The sequence below is a fragment of the Siphateles boraxobius genome, unplaced genomic scaffold, assembly GCF_051911475.1.
Source record: "Siphateles boraxobius isolate OS27281-9 unplaced genomic scaffold, OSU_SipBor_1 19, whole genome shotgun sequence".
NCBI lineage: Eukaryota > Metazoa > Chordata > Actinopteri > Cypriniformes > Leuciscidae > Siphateles > Siphateles boraxobius.
The window spans coordinates 25164605-25185827 of NW_027508799.1; the positions used below are offsets into that span (position 1 = coordinate 25164605).

A 21223-nucleotide genomic window follows, 5' to 3' on the forward strand; every position below is an offset into this window, starting at 1 on the left:
ATAATGATCAGTCAATTTAAACAGTCATTTTATTATTGTGGTTGGTAAAAACCCATTAATACTAACTAGTAATGAGTAGTCTTTATTAATTCAGCAGTTTGTTTAGTAGGCCACGCACTAATAAATGTTTGCTTTCACGCAATATAGACAGCTGATGGGTCCTTTACAACAATCAAGACCAAATTTAGAGGCATTAAGATCAATGAGTCAAGTCCAAAAGTGCATTTTAAACCATCTTCTGTCTAGAGACCAATACTAAAGGGGAAAAGATTGTACAGGTAGCTCTGATGTATGTAGATTAGAAATCCATCACATTAAACTTACTGCAGATGGGAGTGACTGTAATGGTTTGTACTGTATTATGTCAAGCCATTACTGTCAGTGTTAATGTGTTGGATGTGCTTTCCAGGAAATGAATGCACCCCAGTCTGAAATAAATTACAGCATAAATATTTAATTAATTTCACACCGGTGTTGTTACTGTGAACTAAAACTGGTTAAAATGTTTTTGTTAATTCAAATAAAGCTGAAATAAAATGAAAAACTAATTAAAAAAATCCCTTTGCAATAACTACGTATTACAATTACTGAAATAAAGCTAATTATAAACTATTTGGAAATATAGATTTTAATATTATGTATGTCAAAAATTAATAAACTAAAAAAAGTTTTTAAAAAAACAAAAAAATGAGAGACTAACATTACAATGAAAAGTGAAAATATAAAGAAGCTAACTCAAAATATCAATAAGTAACTATAATAATATATAAATTATCCTCAAATAACACTGTTTTGCAGGAACACAAGTGCTGATGACTGCACTGCTGGTATTCAGTACAACAGCACTGTTGTGAGTTTTCTTTTTGTTTTACCAACAAAAATAGGGTTATTTTTTAGGCTACTTGTCTAAAAGCCAGGCTGGAACAGAAGTATGTCAGTGGAGTGGAAAAGGGGAACAGTTATAAGTGTCTGTTCGTGCACTGGATCTACATGGAAAACAGCAATTATAGTAAAAAAGAAGAAGAGGTAAATATAGGATTTCATAACACTCTCTCTTTCTCTCTCACTCGCTCATTCTAGCTCCCTCCACACCGTTAACTTCATTGGTTTATATTTAAGTAGACATTAATTGTTGTTTTCTCTGAATGGTCCTGCCTGAAGGCCTGAGAGCTTTCAGAGTAAACTAGGACACGGATCACTTCAGGTCCCAGGCGTGAGTAAAACATGAACATGTGTCAGTAACTCCAACATAAAGACGGGGATGTGACGCCATTACCGGGAGGACAACAAGATAAAGGACAATGAATTAGATGCTGTGTGCTGAAGTTGTTTGTTCTTTTTCATCTCCTGCTATTTTCAGACTCTTTCCTTAGATTCTGACACGTGAACCTTTTTTATTCTTCATTTTGTTGTATTTTAGAAGTTTGGTGTTCTGTTACAGGAATAGAGGGCCAATACAACATTTGTTTCCTTAAATTAGCTAGAAACACTGTAAATGTTAATATACTGCCCTCTGCTGCCTAAATGATTCCCTACTACATCCCATTATAGCTTGGACTAAAAAAATGAGAGAAAATTCTTAATTATGTTCCTGTGATCTCAATGTCATTAACTACTCCTGTGATGAGAGAGTGCAAAAAACTGCCTTCCCTTCTGTGACTAAGAATAACGCTGACTAATCGAAGGTCTAAATGGAGTTGTAAACTGGCCTGATGACTCTAAACCATTAAGCATTCTCAGGAAGTTTTAATCTACTTGTAAGTGGAAGGCAAATGATGAAAAGAAATAACAGTTATGAAAAGGCCAAGTGTATGACTCACTACTGGCTAAATGCAGAGAGAGAAAATAACTAAAGTTATAAGCCAGAATTTATCAGGATGAAGACAACTTTACAGATCTAATATTTTGCCTATTTAATGAATAATTCATGTGCTTCCCAAGTTTAAAAGCTTCCTGTTTCTGCTTTTAAACACTCCAGTGCATTCGCCACCTAGATTATAAGTGCATATTAACCGTTTTTTTTTTGTTTTTTTTTGGAAGTCTCAGGATGGATTTAATCAGTAGTGTCTGTCCACACTATCTCTTCCCAAGTTAGAAAACAGACAATGTGCAGTGCACTGTGATAGTCTCTAATGTTTTCTGATGCTCTGGATTGTATCACTGGTCAGAAATTTTTATCACCTGAGTGTCTTGTTTCTTCTCTTTGTTCTGTGTTGTACACTATTCAGAAACCCATTTCAACCCAAAGTGGCATGTATAATTAGTCTATGTCCTCACTTGCCTGCTAAAAGAACAGGGACCACGGAGACATTTACGGTCTGAGGTTGTGGCGTATGCTGCTCTTAATAAGATACAATTCATATGTCATTCTGTCATTTTCTCAGGCAGGATACTTGTGTAGTGACGTCACCTTTGATTGCTTTTAGTGTGTGTGTGTGTGTGTGTGTGTGTGTGTTATTAGCGTATTCCCCAAATGTGTTCATCTGTGGTTCTCAATTGCTGGAGGGACGAATTGATTATGTCCATGTCAGAAAATGTAAAAGCCCGAGTGAGATTTTACTTTGGGCACCCAAAAGTTTGCCATGGCCTCCTTGGCCCCTGTATTAGAGCCACTGTTCTAAAGAGAATGTGAATTTGCACACATCACATTTTTATACTTTTAGTTAGCTTTGCCTTTCCAACAGTGCTATCAGATCTCTTCCCAACACATGCGCACAATCTATGTTACCTGGGCAACCCTGCCAGGGTGGAGGAATACATCTCACCACCCTCCTCCCTTCTTTCTCTCTCTCTCATTCCCTCTCTCCCCCCTGTACAAGCGTCCTGCCTCTCTCTGAGAGACTCAAGGGAAGTATATCAGCTCAAACACATTCAGACTGCACTTCCTTCATCCTCACTCTCTACTCATCCCTCCATTCATCCCTCTGCTGTCTAATTCCCATAATCTTTCTATTTTCCCAACTCATTCCCCTCTGGACTGTCCATCTCTTCTCTTAGATTCCCTTTGGTCGATTTTAAAGCATGGGCTGTGGGAATTCCACTGCTGGCAGCACAGCTGCAGGTAAGTGTGCTGCTTTTCTGACCTTATTTCTGCATGTGCGAGTGTAAACGTGTGTGTGTATGTGTGTGTGAGAGAGTGCTCTGTAAACAAACCCATGTCTGCTCATGTGAGTTTAGCCATCTAGTCGTCTCTCTCTCTCTCTCTCTCTCTCTCTCTCTCTCTCTCTCTCTCTCTCTCTCTCTCTCTCTCTCTCTCTCTCTCTCTCTCTCTCTCTCTCTCTCTCTCTCTCTCTCTCTCTCTCTCTCTCTCTCTCTCTCTCTCTCTCTCTCCTCTCTCCCTCTCCCTCTCTCCCTCTCTCTCTTCACAAACCATTGGCTGCTGGCCAGACACACTGTTGTGAATAGGAGATTTGAGAGTCTGTCAGGACGAAACATTCATCAAGATTCACTCAACCCAGTCCTCGCAGGCTTTAAATAGATCTAATCGTTAAACAACTAGTGATATAGAAGTATATGATATATTAAAAATCCATAGAGACTAAATGAAATTCATGAATGGTGTTTGTTTACACTGCTGGGAAGGGATGTGAACCTCTTAGAGGATCTAATGAGACTGACGTATCTCTCTCAGCTGGACATGGACTAGTGTGTGTGTGTCAGTGAACGTTCTGTCCTCAATTTTTTGTCAATTTGCAGAATTCAAGAGAGTTTAGACCCCAATCTGAACACGCTTCAGTGTGAGTCATCTCACTTGAGCAAGCAAATAAACAGGAGCCTTGGTAGGAATAGGCATGAATCGATATCGCCTGCTCTGTGAGGGTTGTAGTGGAGTCGTCAAAAAATGAGTATAATTTTAAGCATTACAATTGGATGAAAAGATGTAATTCACATTGAAAAATGCATTGCATTGTTAAATCAGGTTTGTGTCTGCAGGAATTCATGGGGATACAGGTAATCTTAACAATGTGTAATTATTAAAACTAAGTCTATTATATCTGTGGAGATTCAGATAATATTTTTTTTTACCCTGCTTACCAGTGTGCTATCAATAGGTGCATAAATACGTCAGTTAACTTTAAGAACTGTACACACACACACACACACTAGTGTTAGCCTGATGACTCATATAGTTTGATTGACCAGACATTGGACAGAGCTCTCACTATACCAGCGAATGTCAAATCTGCCCGACAACACCTTCCTTATATATTTATGTCATAAATGTATAAGGAAGGTGTTGTCGGGCAGATGTTTCGTAATAATAACTTTATAATAATATGAATTACTTCGGACTTTGCAAATAATGCTTATTTTTAACTAAGCACTTTTTTTTGCGCCTGTGGGAAAGTGTATTTTATGGAGGGTATAAGTGGATGAAGCACATTTAAGAGAGCAATGCATATGTTCTTTTATAATTATTCAGTGTGTATATAGTGATCAAAAGCAACATTGTGGCATGATTAATCTGTGTGTTTGTTTATTTCCACAGGTCCATCCGAGTCACCCAAAGATGTGTGAGTATTCACAGTGCAATAAAAATTATATACTTTGGCAGCTCTTAGTTTTCACAAAAAAACCAGTTATTACACACACACACACACACATATATATATACACACACAATTATATAATTTTTTATTATTGTTTTTTTTTTGTGTAAAAAAAATAATAATTTAAAATGAATATTCTGAAAGCTTTTTACACTTTTTGGTTTGGTTTTTCAGTTGTCACCATAACTGAATTATCTTTGTTATTGTGGTGGAAACTATGGTTACCTGGTACATTTTGGTAGATTTTTTAAAACATTTTCAAAAGACTTTAACTTCAGAGAGAGTGAATAAGATAAACAGGAGGGGAAGTCTGGAACTGCTGAAACAAACAGCGGGGCTTAAACACTGCCTGTCATTTTCCAAACAGTTTCTGGACTTATTCTCCCACATGCGAACAGCAAGCACCAGCACTCCGCAGGAGAAAGTCTCACTGCCACACGCATTCACCACAATAACACACCAGACCTGTACAGATCTAATGCATCAGCCATATTTACAAGCCTCTTGTAAGATTTGCATTACTGTTATTACGTGTTCAGGGTTTGTATAGTATAGTCTCGCCAAAATCATGATTTGATGCATGACAGACACCTCAAGACCTTTGATCATCTCTCATCTCTTAGTTCTGTTCTGGGCCCACAGGCAGCAAGACGATTCGTCTGTCGACGATGAGAAGAGGATGAACTATGGTGGAGTGTATGTGGGCTTACCTGCAGACCTCAGCAACGTGGCCATCGGCCAGACACCCTCCACACACAAAGGTGAGATAATGACAGCTTTACATGCACTTATCCACTGTATTCGCTTATCATTAGTTGTAGTATTAGTGCTAGTGCTAGTAATAGTAGATAAAGTGAACAGTAGATGTAAAAACCAGTGATCAGACAATAAATCAGAGAGTCTTGTTTTCTGATGATCAATGGAATAGATAGAGGCAATGAAGTATATAAATAAACGATTAACCAATCACAATCCACTATGCGTGTTTTATGATGTCATTGCTGTGTAGTAATAAAGTAGTCAGAGCAATATCAATATAGAATATTCAAATCTTGAGACATAGTCTTTTATCATTTCAGTTTTAATTTGATTCCATGTTAAACACAGTGTTTGTAAAAAGTGCATGTGAACTTAGAAAGTGGTATGAGAAAAGACATATGTACCTTTTTTCTTTCCTTACCTTGTTAATCCACTGAGGTATATACACACTTTTAAAAGAGAAAGAAGGAAATGTAAGTGTGAATGCAGTGGGAATGAAGTTTCATTCTCTGCCTTCTCTTCCAGAAACTCATTACTTACTCTATGGAAACCAATTTCCTCAATTCTCTCTGGTCTCATTTTGAGAATTAATAAAGACGTGGAGAGTTCTAAAAAAAAAAGGGGTGGAAAAAATCTTAAATTAAAGTAATGCATTATATTTAGGTGTGTGTGTGTGTGTGTGTGTGTGTGTGTGTGTGTGTGTGTGTGTGTGTGTGTGTGTGTGTGTGTGTGTGTGTGTGTGTGTGTGTGTGTGTGTGTGTGTGTGTGTGTGTGTGTGTGTGTGTGTGTGTGTGTGTGTGTGTTCGTTCGTTCGTTCTGGGAGAGTTGTTCTTGAAGGCTCTGGGATGTGTTAATTGGAGAAACATCTTTCCTCAGGGGAAGCGGAAACTGCTGAGTGCCAAAGAGAGTGTTAGTAAAGCTAAAGGTTTGTGTGTGAGGGGATGCGCATTGGTTTAAAAAAAATAAATACAACTATATAAAAAATATGTATTTGTGGTAATTGAAATAAAGTTGGAATAACCTAAAATATAAAACTATGTTGAAAAACTTAGACGAAAATGTTGTCTTGTCAACTAATTTAAGCTGAAGTACTAAAAATACTGAATTCTGAAATTAATTATAACAATATAGAAATATAAAAAAATGTCAAAAGCACAGAATTAATAAAATTAAAATGAAAAATGAAAATATTCAAAATAATATTAAATATTATATAATAGTATATAAATAATACTAAAATAACAGTGATCCACATGCATGTGTGAGAGAGTGGGATTGTGCTTAACTATATCAACTAACGCATATTTCCATCAACAGAATAATGATATTCAGAGCTGAACGCACAAATATAAAGGTAAGCCCATCTTTGCTTTCTTATACAAACTTCAAAGTATGCCACTTCTTACATAAAACCATTATTGATCAAATGGCGAACATAAATCGAAACGAGTTGCCTCACAGCCTACAGCTTACTAAGACGACTTTACTGTATGTGGAATTGGAACACCATAAATAACACACCTCAATTTATTTCAATGGAATTTGATGTTAGCATGTTGCTAAGCTAACAGCGCAAAACTCTTAATGAACACAAATATTGAGTACTACAACAGCTCAGTTTGAATTATACTGCACTATTTTAACTGTTTTTTAGTATTTAATGAAATATAAGTATTTTTAGACTTTGGCTGCATCCGAAATCACATACTTTCTTGAGAAGGTACTTATTTTGAATAAGTAATTACTTCATGACTGCTAAAATAGTATGTTCTATATAGTATTAATGTTTGTTCTATGAATGTAATCCAGACGTACTACGTTCGCCATGCTGTTATTATTATTTGACCTACCAGCTTCAGTTACTTCGCTTCACCTCCATTCATAAATCCTCTCCTGTTGCCTCATGGGATAGTAAAGTGTCCATCATATACACACTTCAAAGTCTAGCTGGAAGAAGTAGATAATCAGGGTACTTTTCACCTCATCTTTTATAAGTACTGTGAATTCAGACATACTACTATTGTCACATACTCTATTTTCGCCTACTATATAGTAGGGAAGTATGCGATTTCATATGCGGCCTTTGTTTTCCTATTTCGTCCGAAGTCAACCATCTTGGATTTGTCACAATGCATTCTGGGTTGTGTTACTCCAAAGTGGATACGCAGGGTTCACAGTTATGCCTTAGAAGAACCATTGGGTTCTCCAAAGAACCTTTGAGTGAACAGTTCTCAAAATATATATATTTTCTCTTAGTGTGAAGTATGATTATTTCAATAATCAAAAAATAAAAATAATTTCCCACTGTTCACTGCAAAGGATCCAGAGATGTTAAAAAAAAGTTCTTCATGGAACCATCAATGTGAATAAAGAATCTTTATTTTTAAAAAGCGTGTTTTGTAGTCCACTCACTATGTTTTAAAGCAAAGGTTTCTTAGATAGATGAGCTATGTATTTGCACGTACACTGACTGCTCTCTTTCTTCTTTAACTCTCAGGGCTGTCCGGAGGGATTCTTGGCTGAAAAGTGCTGCGTAATCCAAACAGGACGCAATCTTCATCATTGTTGATTGGCTCGTTGGGACACAACAGAATCCTCTGAGGGCAAATCATCTAATTGAACTCTCTGGAAACTGAACTAGAATTAGTTCTGCTGACAAGGTCAGAGGTCAGAGACAAATCAGAGTTTGTTTGCGTCACTCAGCGAATTTAAGTGTACCGGCTTGTTTCTCAGGACAACGACACACAAATGACAATTACAAAGCAATGGAGATTCTGTAAATGTTTCTCTGAGCTCAAACCTTTTCCCTCCCAATGTTGCTATGTAGTCACGTTTACTAAGGGGTTTTTACAAGGGTCAAGTGGTTTCCAAGGGGGAAAGGATGCACTTTTTATACTCTTTCAATAAGATCCACATCCTCTCAGACACACTTCTCTAGTCAAAACAGGAAATCATGTATAAGAATTGATTAAGTGAGTGTCATGTTTGCAAGACGAGGTACAGTACATGAAATGCCTTTGAAGGAACTTGTTTCTGTGCTGACGGTCTGTGAGGTGAAGGCTCTTATTGCTTCTTCAAGCCCTTTACTGTCGTCCTGAGGTGAAATCAAGGGTTATGTGTTTGTGATTGGTTTTACGGTCCCTCCATTCCGGTAACCCAATTAGAGTGACCCAGTGAAAGCCTCTGAAGAACAAGTTTATCTGTGCTAGCAGCGCCTGACCTGAGAGAACTCTGAGGACCGTGAAAGTAGGCCAGCGATCGCACTTTTCAGCGTCAGGTCAACTGGAACACACACTCATGTGACACAGGGGAAATGAGTCGAGGAGTGAAAGACAGAGAGTGAAAGAAAGTGAGAGAGTGCGTGAGCTGGACCGTCTCACAGCGGGTGCTGAATGAAAGGCTGGTTCTTGAGGGCCTGGAGGACTTGAGACGACACGGTGACACGGGTTCTAGCTGAACTCCCCATGAACTCACATTTTCTTACACCTAATGCCGGGTACTCGCTGCACTATTTTCAAAGTAGTTGGATTGCTAAAAAGCAGCTAAAAAAAGATGAAAGAGAAAATGGTTGCTAGCAGAAGCCATGCTTGCTGATGATTTGTTGCAGCTCTATGACTCCTCCCCTTGAATTTTCCCTTGCCCTGTATCTGCGCTCTCATTGGCTGTAGGTCGTAGCTGATGTAACTTCCAGTCAAAACACATTTCACACTACAACTATATGTCGGCGAAGCATCGGCGCTTCTCTTGCTTCTTTAATATACACTGCACGATTGTGACTCAGGTGAACAAGCACTGATTTGCCTCCGATTACGGGAATTTGTCAGTGACTTCACCAAAACTGTCGGCGAGTGAAAATCAGGGCTAAAATTGCTGTGTACCAGGCATTAAAAGGTTGTTATCCCGAAAAGAAAATGTTTTTGTAATTTTGAAAATTGTTATTAGCCGTCATGTCGTTCCAAACTTGTATGACTTTTTTCCTTCTGTGGAATCCAAAAGAAGGATTTTTGGTGAATGTACTGATCATTACTTCACATTGTGCAATGTACATAATTTCAAAGACCATAAAATTATCATAAAGCATCATAAATGTGAGAAAATTAGGTATATACGTTTTTTTTTTTTAAAGAAGTCACATATGCTCAACAGGCTGGATCTATTTAATCAAAAATACAGTGAAAACTGTAATATTGTGAAAATGTAAAACATTTGTTTCTATTTTAATTTATTTTAAAATATCATTTATTCCTGTGATGGCAAAACTGAATTTTCAGCATCATTACTCAGTGACACATGATCCTTCAGAAATCATTCTAATATGCTGATTTGCTGATCAAGAAACTTTTTTTTTTAATGTTGAAAACCTTTATGCTGCTTGACATTTTTCATGGTTCAAAAGATCCGCATTTATTTAAAATATAAATCTTTTGTAACATTATAAACATATTTACTGCGTTTTGGTAACAGTGGCGCCTCCAGAAATTTTTCATAAGGGTGGCCAGATGGGGGCACTTAAAATCTTGGGGTGGCACACCAAAACTATAAACCATAATTTCAGAATTTGCTTCTACTGTTGTAGTAAACTGGCCTGTAGAAAACTATGAGAAAGACTCAAGGAAACTCCTACTGATATACTTTGGTTTATTGTGTTATATTTAATGTTACTAATGATATTAGCAGGGCCCTACTAATATATATTATACTATATATAATGATATATATTATAGATATGATATATATAAGGGCCCTCGCCCGTGGCAAATTTCCAGATACTTACATAATTGTGATTAATTTAATCCTTTTTAAGTTATTATTTTGCAGTGTAAGATTACAGTTAACACCTTTAAATATTTCATAAATGTATTATGAATTTTTAATAAACTTAATGAGTGTATAAATCAGCAGCAAAAAGTTATTCTTTAAAAAATCTGCACAGTAATTTTATAAAATCTAAATATGTTAATAAAAACAAATTACTATTAGTTCTCTTATAAAATTCAATCAGGCAATGATACATTTCACAATTTTATATTTATATATTAATTTCAAGAATTCAGAAGTGCATATAAAGCCTACACTACAAAGAAATAATATACAATTAAATTATGCTTATTTTAAATGTATTGAGCAGGCTAGGTATAACAAAATATATTGGGTTTTAATAATATTTCAGTGCGCAAACCCAGAGCGCGTGAAAAACAGAGCGCGCACAGCGTGTATGCGCATCGCGGGATTCGCGGGTGCAGAATGATGTGCTCAAAGCAACATGGAGTCACAGTGTGCAGCGCTGCGCTGCATAAGTGCGCATTTAAAAGTTCACGTCACAAAGCGAAGAAATGTCGAGAGCACAAATCCTAGTGCGATTTGTTCCTTTGTTTCACAGTTTTAAATTCCAGTTATTGTGCGTTTGATGCCGATTCATAGTCCTTGTGATGTGTGTGTGATCTAGCAAGCACACGGTAGCCTAGTGAGTCGTTTAAAAACAGCAACAAACTCCAACCAAATAAAATAATTTTATGCAAATCTACAGCCTTTTATCTACAGATCAAGCATTAGAGGCGCGCGCGCTGTTTGAATATGAATGGAGAATGATTGACAGCCGAAGAGGAGGGAAAACGCATTTCCGTATACTTTAATGATGTAAATAGACTTCTGTCCCTCACATTAAGCTATGGAATGACTTCAGATGACTTAATTTGTCACCCAAACTGGCGGTAAAAAAGCGGGAGGCGCCGAAAAGCGCGATGTTTGCATCCCTGCTTGTCAAAACGTGGCAAAGACACATCAAAAAGCTGCTGTAACAGTATACTGTAACCATTTGGCACCTGAAAAGCACGTCACGACACATAATTTCTTTTACTAAAGAATAGTTTTGGCTTATTTATGAAATGCATAACTGATACTACTAAAATTTATACTGGCCATTGGGGTGGCAAGGAGACCCCCTGGTGGCGCCATTGTTTGGTTACTAATTTTGGTTAATTTAATCAATACCATGCTGAATAATTTCTTAAAAAAAAAAAACAACCTCTGACCCCAAACTTATTTTTGAATGAGTAGCTATATAGTAATATAGTATATATAGAGAGAATATAGAATATATTGTAAATAGTCCGAGAATGTATCTGTGTCCTATTTTTAGGGCTTGACAGCATTGTTGTTGTTTTTTTAAATCCCAAGTACATTTCCACCCTTTCTCTCTCACACTTCTAAACCATGTGAAAGCTCTTTCACAGATGCATCATAGATGAGAGATTCTAAAAATGAGTGTTTTTTTCTCAGGTGCAGCTCTCACCAGCAACTTCACAAGTAAAGCAGCAGTTTCCTGAAAATCCTGGTAAAAAATGCACTCTGAATCCTTTTTCTGCTGAGTGATTGCACCTGCTGAGTGAATGTCCAAAAGCAAAATGTCAAGTGATTATGCCGGTGATTTATTCATTCATTCAATAATTTCGATTTGAATAGATTTTATTTGAACAGACAGATTTCAGAGACCACTTTTCCCAGAAAACTGTATCACAGTGGCTCTGTTAAAAAATGTTTTACTTGTGTAAAACAGTGTGGCGTGAGTTTTGAGCAGGATTGGCTCCTTGTCTGAAAACTGATAGATAGGAGGACTGCTTGGAAAACCTGTTTGAAACTAAATTATTTTTTATAGATGCTAGTGGCACAGAAATGGCGCACTTCACCTTTAAATAAAAAAAATACAAAAAACTCAAATTGCATTTGTTTAACTGCTTTAACCAACTCATGAGGGTAAACCATGATGTTTAAAATTTCTTTTGAAGGTAGTTAACATTTCCTTGCAAAATAATACTATAGGAGAAAAGGATGAATGTGAAGAAACTGATTACAAATGGCATTTCAAATCTCAATTATGTACTCAGGAACATCAGAAAAGGGATTGTGAACAAGCAGTTTCCGGTGCTGAATTTCATTATTGCTGCTAATGTATTTTTGTCCATTTTATATCAGTCCCTTTATGTTGGATTAAAGAGAATACTTGTTAATAATACTTCCTAAATGTTCATATTACTGTCTGAACACATAATTCAATGCGGATGGATGGATGGATGGATGGATGGATGGATGGATTATGTAGATGGATAGATTCGATAGATAGATTGATAGATAGACACGATAGATAGATACTGTAGATTCCTTTCTTCCTTCTTACTTACTTGGAGTTAGTTTTACAGCAAGACCAGCTTACAAAAAAGACGACAGCTCAAACGTCTGCAAATTTTACTGTAAATCTATTGTCATGACTGATCCTGCAATCATCAGTGTATAAAATATACAGGAGTGAAGAAAGGACACAACCTTGAGGACACCCTGTGGGTGAAGACAATGCCTCTGACAAACAGCCATTCACCCCGACTGTCTGGATTCGATCATTTAAAAAGTCAAGGATGAGCAAAACCAAAGCTCAAAAGCGTCTCTACTAAAATGTGGGGTTGTATCATATTAAAAGCAGATGAGAAACCAACAAATAAAATTCTAGCATGAGTCTTACTTCCTTCTTAATGCTTAAGAACCAAATTCAACAGAGTGGCATCCTCTAATCCACGCCTGGCCGTATAAGCAAACTGAAAGGGTCAAGGGAATCTTGTACCTTTGTAAGAAGCTCTTTTTTTTCAGCAATCTTTCAAAACTCTTCATTACTAAGGATGTCAGAGCAACTGGCCTAAAATCATTTACAGTAGTGTGTACTGAATGATTGTTTTTAGCTGAAAAATATAATTTAAAAATAGGTCCCAATTGCTCTGCACAGGAGATAAGCAGCCAACCCTAAATATTATTTGGGCCCGGGCTTTTCCTGGCTTTTGAGTACTTAAACACCTTAATTACATCCTGTTCTGCAAAAGGGATCAGACTATTACCAGTTAAATTATTTTTCTGCTCACAAAGCATATTCTTAAAACCATAAATATCAATCAATCCTTACATAAAATTCATATTCATTAAATGCTTGTGCAGGCTGAAAATCATCTCTATACCCTTCCAATATCACTTCGAATCTCTTTTGGATTTTATATCAACAATGGCTTTCATACTTTACAGGCTGAGCACAAATTACTATTTTTAACTCCCATTCTGTCCTTTCTTTATAACGCAGCTTTGCCTTATTTACCTCCAATTCTACTTTTTTTTATTGAAAAAAGATTTCCTTCCTGAAATGCACTTAATTGTCTTTCTTTAAACAGCACCTTGAGTGATTTAGTTATCCATGGTTTGTTATTTGGATATACCTTTACAGACCTTTCAGGAATTGTGTGATAGATAGATAGATAGATGGATGGATGGATGGATGGATGGATGGATGGATGGATGGATGGATGGATGGATGGATGGATGGATGGATGGATGGATGGATAGATAGATAGATAGATAGATAGATAGATAGATAGATAGATAGATAGATAGATAGATAGATAGATAGATAGATAGATAGATAGATGGATAGATGGATAGATGGATAGATGGATAGATGGATAGATAGATAGATGGATGGATGGATGTACTGATCATTACTTCACATTGTGCAATGTACATAATTTCAAAGACCATAAAATTATCATAAAGCATCATAAATGTGAGAAAATTAGGTATATACGTTTATTTTTTTTTAAGAAGTCACATATGCTCAACAGGCTGTATCTATTTAATCAAAAATACAGTGAAAACTGTAATATTGTGAAAATGTAAAACATTTGTTTTTTTTTTCATCCATGGTTTTTATCCATGGTTTGTTATTTGGATATACCTTTACAGACCTTTCAGGAATTGTGTGATAGATAGATAGATAGATAGATAGATGGATGGATGGATGGATGGATGGATGGATGGATGGATGGATGGATGGATGGATGGACGGACGGACGGATGGATGGACGGACGGACGGATGGATGGACGGATGGATAAATTCACAGTAATATTTACATAATTGTTACCAAGATAGAACAATATTTTGCAAAAGGCAAAGATTAGAGCGTATATATTGTTTGTATACATAGATTTTTCAACTGATTCTCTTTGTCAATGTCACTGCATCAGCACTGGTTATCATGTGAGGCGGGGGGTCTGTGTGTGCTCTGCGGGGTGTCACTGGTGCTCCTGATGATTCACTGAAGCCCAGACCTCAACCAGCCTGACAGGGAATAAACCGCAGCCACAGGCACCGTAACCTTTCCCCACGGCTGCGTTTGACACTTTAAAGGCAATTTTCCATACATTATCTCTGACATTTTACATGGTCTCACATCCCTCTAGGTTTAGGCAAACCTCCAGCAGTGTGACTGACAGAAATAAAAATATCTCACACAGTCTTACATGATCAAGGAATTAACTGCATTTCAGCTATACGCTTGTTTGTTTGTAAAGCTTTAATAGTTTAAATGATATCCAGTCTATAATCCTAAATACATTTGATATAATTACAACATTCTACCATTAGGTGGTGCCATATTGCTATTTAAAATATCACATTTCTCCATTGACCTTGATTAATATAATCATCATGTGCTGCTGTGGGCATCTGTAAACCTGTCAGGAATAATCCTTTAATGATGGACAGATGCCTTTTCAACGTTTAAACAGTTCCTTGTTTTTTTAAGGACATATTGTCGGCTTAAGACTCCAATGAGCTAGGCTAAGTGCTTGGTGAGGAATAAGAAACATGTGGACTATTATATGTCAGATTTGGGCAATAATTGGCTATTCTCTGTGTCCTAAGTTGGCCCGGAGCGGTAATCCCCCCCCCCCTCTAACCCACTTAGAAGTGCACCAGCAGCCCACGGGACAGTGAGAGCAATGCAGGCCTCAAAATAGACACAGAGAGTTACATTTGGTTTTCAGGTTATGTTCTCCCTGATTGAAATGCGCTGCTGCAGACATAGATGGTGAGGTTGAGCAGGGCCGTTCTGTTTACCCAGTTAAGGTGACAACTTGTTTTTCTCATTTAAGTGCATTTACTGCACATTTTTTTGCACATTTTTATGTTCCAGGTTGATTGGGACCATCTCAATTGAACATTTAATTTTATTATAGGCTACTATGTAATGCATAGGCTCAATAATTTTATACGATTATTAGAAATATTTTGCCATCTTAACTATCCACAATTATATAGCCTGGTGCATTTTATTATTTATTTTTAGCATATTTTTTTCCCATGTTGACAGCAAACTTCTCAGAGCAGACCTGTGACCTATTTGTGTGTAGAAATTCTCAACCCATCAGTTCAGCACCACTATGTCTGTCAGAGAATAAAATGAGCCGTCCAGTGTTGTCGAAAACGTGGGTTGCTGAGTTCATTTCACATTATTGCTATTCTCAGGAAACCATTCATTATGGGCTATTAAGATGTTCGGAGCTCAAACGGCAACTCTCACTAAACACACAAACACACACATGTCCCGTTAGCTGCCTATCTTGATTGACTAGCCTCAAACTCTCATAGTGCACATTTATTTTCGGAAAGCTTTATTTTCTCCTGGGGAAGCAGAGAGTCAAGTTCAAATAGCACATGTAACTGTATGTTCTTCAAACAGAATTATTACAAATGTGATCTGCTTAATGAAGAGGGGAAATGGAGAGAGGAAGAAAGAAAGGATGATAAATTTCCTCCTAAAAAAAAGTTGTTGCTTTGTCTGTGGGTTGGATGTGCAGGGGTTAATGGAGACTGTGTGTGATGGATGCTGCCAAAAGCATGTTTATCTTGTTTGAGCATCATCAATTTATTTGGGGATGGTTGGCTAGTATTAGTTTGGTGCTGTTTTTCCATGTTGGACCATCCACTGTTGTTTTTGACAAGGAAAAAAAAGGTGAATAACACTGATGTAGAAGCACATAACCCTGGTTGTAAGCCTAAACTTGACAAACTGTAAACTTGTCGGATTGATTGTGTTGTTCCAGAATATGTTGTACTTGGTTAAATCACGTTCACCGAGCCAGTCAGAGACACCAGCATGTGAATATTTGAGCTTATGTTGTACAACAATGTAGCAGAGCCTGCATTGCTATAACAAAAAAAAAAAAAAAAAAATAAGGAAAGGAAAACACAGGCTCTATGCATCCATAGCTAATCATAGACAGACAGGCTATGGAAAATAAGAGCAGGTCGGATATATCTGATTCTGTGCTGTTATGTTGTATTGTGTTGTCCGGGTCCCCACAAACTCATAACTCAGGAATCTGGTCTGTTTCCTGCGGCTAATGAGGCCGCTGTAAATCTCCCATGGGCCTCTATGATTGTGTACAAACTGAGGATCAGGCAGAAGATATAAACCTGCTGCAACAGGCACTAATGTAGAATTAATGGGATCAGGTGCTATAAATACCATTAAATGCTCTGCTAATAATGTCTTTATTCTAAACCTGATGTTCATGCCATTTATTTAAAAAAGTCATCCCATTGACACTAGACTATTGGATAATGTTAACCAGTAGTCAAACGGTCGGCAACCTTACGGCACGTGGAAGGATAATCACATGGTTTTAAAGCAGGTTCAAATCTCACACTTTAGTATTTATAGCTGCTAACTAAATAAAACAGGCTGTGTGACTGAGGAATGATTACCCCAAAATGTAAGTCCGTATGCAAGTTTGAGGGACTTTACTGAAATGAAGTACATACACTTCTTTAGCGATTGCCACGTGTCAGTGATTATCCCTCTGTGTGCGGATGTTGGCATGCGTGTTGTTTTAGTAAACCTGCATTAAGCTCTTGCTCCATTCTGATATTGAACAGACACTTTTTAAGATCAATTGCATTTCCTAAAATTCATCTGTTTTAATCGGAAATTAGTCGCATTACGGAAGCGCAAGTGTTATAATGGGTATTTGTTGACTTGAAAGTATCTATCATTTCTTTTGAATCTGCTTTAGGTTAATGTTATTTGCAATGATAGTATATAGTGGAGGCGATGGATTTTTTTTTTTTAGCTCAAGAATTTTCTGTTGTTATTGCTGATTTGACACATATTATTGAAACATACTCTTCACAAACATATTTAGATATTTCTCAATAGATCTTCACCTAGAAAATAGCAGCCTGAGGGTTCTGCCAAGACGACTGCAGATTGAATTGGCTTGCCTTTAAGGTACTTTGGTATGTGTGATTATCTGGTTTCCAGTTAAACAAAATTAGGAAAAATGCAAACACTAACTGTAAGTGATGATAGAGTTTGGATCCAGACTTTAGCTGAAGGGCAAATGAGTGTGCATGGTCTCTCTGTGTGTGTATGTGTTAAAACAAGAATAAAAACCTGCCAGTGGAGTCAGAAAATTAAACGTAATTAAAAGTGAATATAAGATTATTTTTCTGGGCCCATTGGCAGATACTTTTTCTCGTTGTAATAAACTCAATTTATTTTTCATCAGTTTTTCAGAAAACATAATCTTAATATCAAGTCATTAAAAGTAAACGTACCTTGATTTAAAAAGGTTTAGATATCTGTACTGGAAAACAAGTATGAAAATCTTTTACTTTTTGCGTCCCCATTAAGAACTAAGTAAGCTTGTGTGCGTGTACATGAAAGAGTCAAACTGTGTGTGAGCAGTTTTCAACACCAGGCTAGTGTGAGGTGTCGAGGGCTTTCCCACGCGAGTCACAGGTCACTGGAGATTACAGCAGAAGATCTGGCCTCACACATTCAGAGAGATTGTGAGTGTATGTGTGTGTAGGGCTGGGTATGCAGTGATGAGTGAATTTCCTATTAGTGATGCTTGTAGAAGTGTATATGTGCTGTGTGAGTATGTTGGAGGTTGTGCATACATATAGGGGTCATGACTTGTTGGAACGTGCTATAATTTTTCTCTTTCTCCTGTTTTTCTTCTTAGTCTCCCTTTGCTGCAAGAAGCAACCAAACTCAGTAATTCAGGCAGAAATGGTTTCATGTGAATATCAGGGCAAGGGTTGCAGGGTCACAGAGGTCAGGCTCTTCTGTCATGAACTTTACAGAATCTGTCCCAGATGAGCGACTAAAATTTGGCTCCTATATGTTTCATTTCATGATGATGGCTCTCTGCCAATTTACAGCCAATAATGAGTCCAGAGGATTAAATCAGCTGCACAAATGAACAATTAGCCTATTAGTCATTGATTCATTGAACCGAAAAGTTTGAGGCTTTGTGTGAGATTATAGCTGTTAAAGAAACGAACTGTTTCTCCACCTTGTAATATTGTGTTATCTACGTAAACTGAAAGCCTCTAAGGATTAGTGTAGGTATTGTTTCTGTATCTTACTCAGGCTATCAAGCTCTTACATCACAGTGTTGCATTCTGGGTTGCAGAGAGGGTGAGATGCAGTAGTGTATCTGGTCATGGAATGGAATGAAGCTAAATCTAATGAAAAAGTGAAAATCAGAAAGATACTTATGTTACATCATTTATCTGTCTCCTCCTGGGTTAAGATATTATCAGAACACACATTCCTCCCAGATCCCTGTTAATGCAAACCAGAAACCAGGTCTATCTGCAGGCCACTGTCTTAAGTGATTCTCAGGCTTTTAAAGCAAATCTGAAGGCAGTCTCTTATGTAGCTCTGTGTTCACTGATTGGCATCTCAATTAAGTCCCCCTCAGTAATTCAAGAGTTTAAGACTGTTTAGTAATAATTGAGTTTGACCCTTACAGGCTCCGTTTGGCACCCAAAATCCTCTGCCAGCTGGCAAAACTGAATCTTAACTGAAAGAAGCCAGAATGAGGGCACTTATGTAACCAGAGAGACTGGAACAGTTCAGCTATTAAGGATGATAACAGCTCTGATGGGCCAGGTAATAATCTCTTTGACAGTATTATTACAAGCCATCAGTTCCACCCTCCGGTATGCGAGTTAAAAAGAGAGCTAGTCAGTATGCATGCCTGAATTTAAAAATAATAATAATGTCCAGTCAATAGAACAGAAATTAGAAAATGCTATTTAAAATGCTACTGTATATAAAATGATGTATATATTATATATTCAGTAGTATTTTGACTCTGTATCAGCCGACCGGTTGTTCTTTAGCCTATCCTGAGTGAAAATATTTCCAAACAAAGTCCCAGCAGAATCCTTTGCAAGTGGTGATTCATCAGTCCCTGCATGTGTCTGAATATGCCTTATTCCCTAATTATATGCCTAATTATAGGTAAAAAATAAAACCGTATGTGAAAAGTGTTGCATGTCTAAATTCATAGTATTCATAAGACCGTTCATGGAAGACCTTCTACTTCTGGCGGTATTCTAAAGTGTGCGTCTGATTTATTTGATGTATCCTAAAAGTACACATTAGTATCCCATGAGGCTAAGTGAAAGGATCTGTGAATAGCAGTGAAGTCACATCACAATGACAGTTTGTCTGGATTTCAATTTGCACACATTCATACTATGTAGAACATATTTTTTAATAGTCGCAAAGGTCGTTCTCAACAAATTGGTTGAGGGAATGTTTCAATGAATCACTCATTAAGACAGACACTTTCTTCGTTCTCAAATGGGGTGTGTGTTTGTCAAATCTTTGTGTGAGTGATTTAATGAATCACTCATAAAACAGTCACTCGGTTAATTCCTGAATGAATCAGTGTTTTTGAAAAATCAGTTGAATAAATGATTTAAATACTGACTTATATACAAAATAATTTGCAGCAATATACTGGTGTAACATTGTAAAGATTGGAATACACTACAAGACTTTCAAAAGAATTTTAAACACTAGGCATCATACTTTGTAAATGGTTACCAAAAAAACTGGGATATGACAAATGAAAACAATATGCATTTTAAAATTAGCTCAAAATATCATGTTTGATATCCTCCAACTGGATGTAATCGTAGTCGGAAGCTAAAAAATTTGTGCCCATCATGCACTACACAATTTCCTGTGAAATCGGAAACTGTGATCTAAATCTCCAGTCCGGCTCTGACTTTGGCAACAAGTGTCCAAAGTGTACTAGTATAATACTAGAGTAATATTAGTGTAAAGCGGGGCAAGTCATGTAGTGTATTCAGCCTTAGCCTGCAGAAAGAGTCACTGGAATATAGCCGTCACAAACACAAGCGAGCAGACTCATACAAAAATGTCATCGATTTATCAGAGCTTTTGGAATGCCATCCGGACAATCAGATTTGAGAAACAAAACTAACTGTTGCATAGATAGTTTTTTATAATTCATCAATTTAATTTGTATACAGTCCTTAAATGAAATCGGACCAAAGGTCTGTTTTTTTTTAAATTACTTACATATTTAAAAAAAAAAAAAAAATGCCTAAAACTCTCTCTTTTCATCATCTGGTGATGCATTTAGTGTTGCCAGGAAAAGGCTGAGCAGAATGCACTTTTAAAAGGTTTTGATCTCAAAAAGATTTATTAACACCTTCATTTCCCCTTGGTTATGTAAACGTCAAATCTTTACCTTTTCACTCTGTTATTACTGTTGTTACAGGGCCCTATGGTGTCACACCTGGTCTATACACTGCCCAGTCTCCAGTGATTGACCCACATGTGTGCAGCTGGCCTTGTAGAACACCTTGTTTCAGCAGATATTATGTAATACTATTTGGTTTGAACATATGCACCTGTATATATAGCTCTGTGAACATGTCTTAGCTTGCCAGCTTACCTCACACAACGTGTTTGACTAAAATGATATACTTACAACACAAAGCCTTTTAATGAGAGCTGATTAGGACAGCAGTTTAGCTAATCTGTAAGACTAATGTCGTTTGATAAACATCAGCTTAAAATGATTCTTCGTGCCAAACAGACGATCCAAAGATATGAGTTGAGATGGAAACCAGAGCCTAATTTGCACAGTTTGACAGGTTATTTTAGGGGGCTACAAAGTTTTTAGGAGAACCTTTTTTTGGATGCTTATTGTGTTCACAGTTATTTGGCTCATTCACAAATCTAATACACAAGTAGCAATTCGGTGT

General features: G+C 37.0%; 1 protein-coding gene across 2 annotated transcripts; it reads left to right on the plus strand.

Annotated features, from left to right (window-relative positions):
* The first annotated feature begins 910 nt into the window (after positions 1 to 910).
* On the plus strand, positions 911 to 8836 carry LOC143741959 (overexpressed in colon carcinoma 1 protein homolog). Of its 2 annotated transcripts, XM_077234552.1 has the most exons (6): positions 911 to 1026; positions 2998 to 3061; positions 4490 to 4514; positions 5193 to 5311; positions 6627 to 6663; positions 7807 to 8836. In XM_077234552.1, the coding sequence occupies exons 2-5, from the start codon at positions 3022 to 3024 to the stop codon at positions 6629 to 6631; spliced, it is 189 nt and encodes a 62-aa protein (XP_077090667.1). In that variant the 5' UTR covers positions 911 to 1026; positions 2998 to 3021; the 3' UTR covers positions 6632 to 6663; positions 7807 to 8836. The 2 variants fall into 2 exon arrangements, with proteins under 2 accessions (XP_077090667.1, XP_077090666.1); XM_077234551.1 differs by lacking the exon at positions 911 to 1026 and having other exon boundaries at positions 2861 to 3061.
* The last annotated feature ends 12387 nt before the right edge of the window (positions 8837 to 21223 follow it).